General features: G+C 41.5%; 1 protein-coding gene across 1 annotated transcript in view; it reads left to right on the forward strand.

The window, feature by feature from the left end:
* mmp24 (matrix metallopeptidase 24) overlaps nt 1-1,696 on the forward strand; it is a gene marked incomplete in the record, with an annotated part of 25,285 nt that overhangs the window by 5,329 nt on the left and 18,260 nt on the right. The window contains 1 exon segment of the mRNA XM_014015298.1: nt 463-611. Coding sequence (XP_013870752.1) covers nt 463-611 — 149 coding nt within the window.

A 1,696-nucleotide genomic window follows, 5' to 3' on the forward strand; every position in this document is an offset into this window, starting at 1 on the left:
CATCCATCATCCATCCATTCTTCATCCATCCTTCCATCATCCATCCATCATCCATCCATCCATCCATCATCCATCCATCATCCATCCATCCATCCATCATCCATCCATCATCCATCCATCTATCCATCCAACCATCCATCCATCCAACCATCCATCCATCATTCATCCATCCATCCAAACATCCATCCATCCATCCATCATCCATCCATTCAACCATCCAACCATCCATCACCCATCCAACCATCCATCCATCATTCATCCATCCATCCACCATTCATCCATCCACCATTCATCCATCCATCCATCATACATCCATCCATCATTCATCCATTCATCCATCCATCCATCATCCATCCATCATTCCATCCAAAGCTACAGATTTGATGTCATTGACATGTTTATGGATGATTGACATGTTTATGGATGATTGACAGGTCTTTCTCTCCTCTCCTCTGCTCACAGACGTGGCTGAAGACTTATGGCTACCTGCTACCTCAGGATGTCCAGGCGTCGGACCTGCGGCAGGAGAAGGCCATGCAGTCGGCCGTCACTGCCATGCAGCGCTTCTACGGGATTCCTGTGACGGGGGTCCTGGACCAGACCACCATAGAGTGAGTAACTCGCTGAGTGATGGGAGGACGGAGCAGGTGGTGGACCAACAGATTGGGTCCTCCTCTGTAATAATGAGGATGTTGCTCCGATCTGCTGTAGTGAAGAAGGAGATGAAGCTCTGGATTAACTGATCCAACCCCCAACTGGAGGTTTGGATCAGGATTGACAGGAAGTGAGCCTCCTCTGTAGGCTGACCCAACTCAGCATTAAGACCAGGAGCTTGGAGCGGGGTTTGATAACAATAACTCTGAGTTATTACCTCTTAGTTATTAAGTCTGGGTTAATAACTGTAAGTTACTACCTCTGCGTAAATAACTCTGGGTTAATAACTGAGTTATTAACTTTAAGTTATTACCTCAGGGTTAATAACTGATAACTCTGAGTTAATCACTCTGGGTTAATAACTCTGGGTTGATAATTGGTTGATAACTCTGAGTTAATAACTCTGGGTTAATAACTCTGGGTTGATAACTGGTTAATAACTCTGGGTTAATAACTCTGAGTTGATAACTCTGGGTTAAAAATTCTGGGTTAATAACTCTGGGTTAATAACTGAGTTAATAATTCTGGGTTAATAACTCTGGGTTAATAACTCTGGGTTGATAGCTCTGGGTTAATAACTCTGGGTTAATAACTCTGGGTTAATAACTCTGGGTTAATAATTCTGGGTTAATAACTCTGGGTTGATAACTCTGGGTTAATAACTCTGAGTTAACTCTGGGTTAATAACTGGGTTAATAACTTGGTTAATAACTTGGTTAATAACTGGGTTAATAACTCTGGGTTGATAACTCTGGGTTGATAACTCTGGGTTAATAACTGAGTTAATAATTCTGGGTTAATAACTCTGGGTTAATAACTCTGGGTTGATAGCTCTGGGTTAATAGCTCTGGGTTAATAACTCTTGGTTAATAACTCTGGGTTAATAACTCTGGGTTGATAACTATGGGTTAATAACTGTGTTAATAACTCTGGGTTAATAACTGGTTGATAACTCTGGGTTAATAACTCTGAGTTAACTCTGGGTTAATAACTGGGTTAATAACTTGGTTAATAACTTGGTTAATAACTTGGTTAATAACTT

The sequence above is a fragment of the Austrofundulus limnaeus genome, unplaced genomic scaffold (assembly GCF_001266775.1).
Source record: "Austrofundulus limnaeus strain Quisiro unplaced genomic scaffold, Austrofundulus_limnaeus-1.0 Scaffold127, whole genome shotgun sequence".
Classification (NCBI taxonomy): domain Eukaryota; kingdom Metazoa; phylum Chordata; class Actinopteri; order Cyprinodontiformes; family Rivulidae; genus Austrofundulus; species Austrofundulus limnaeus.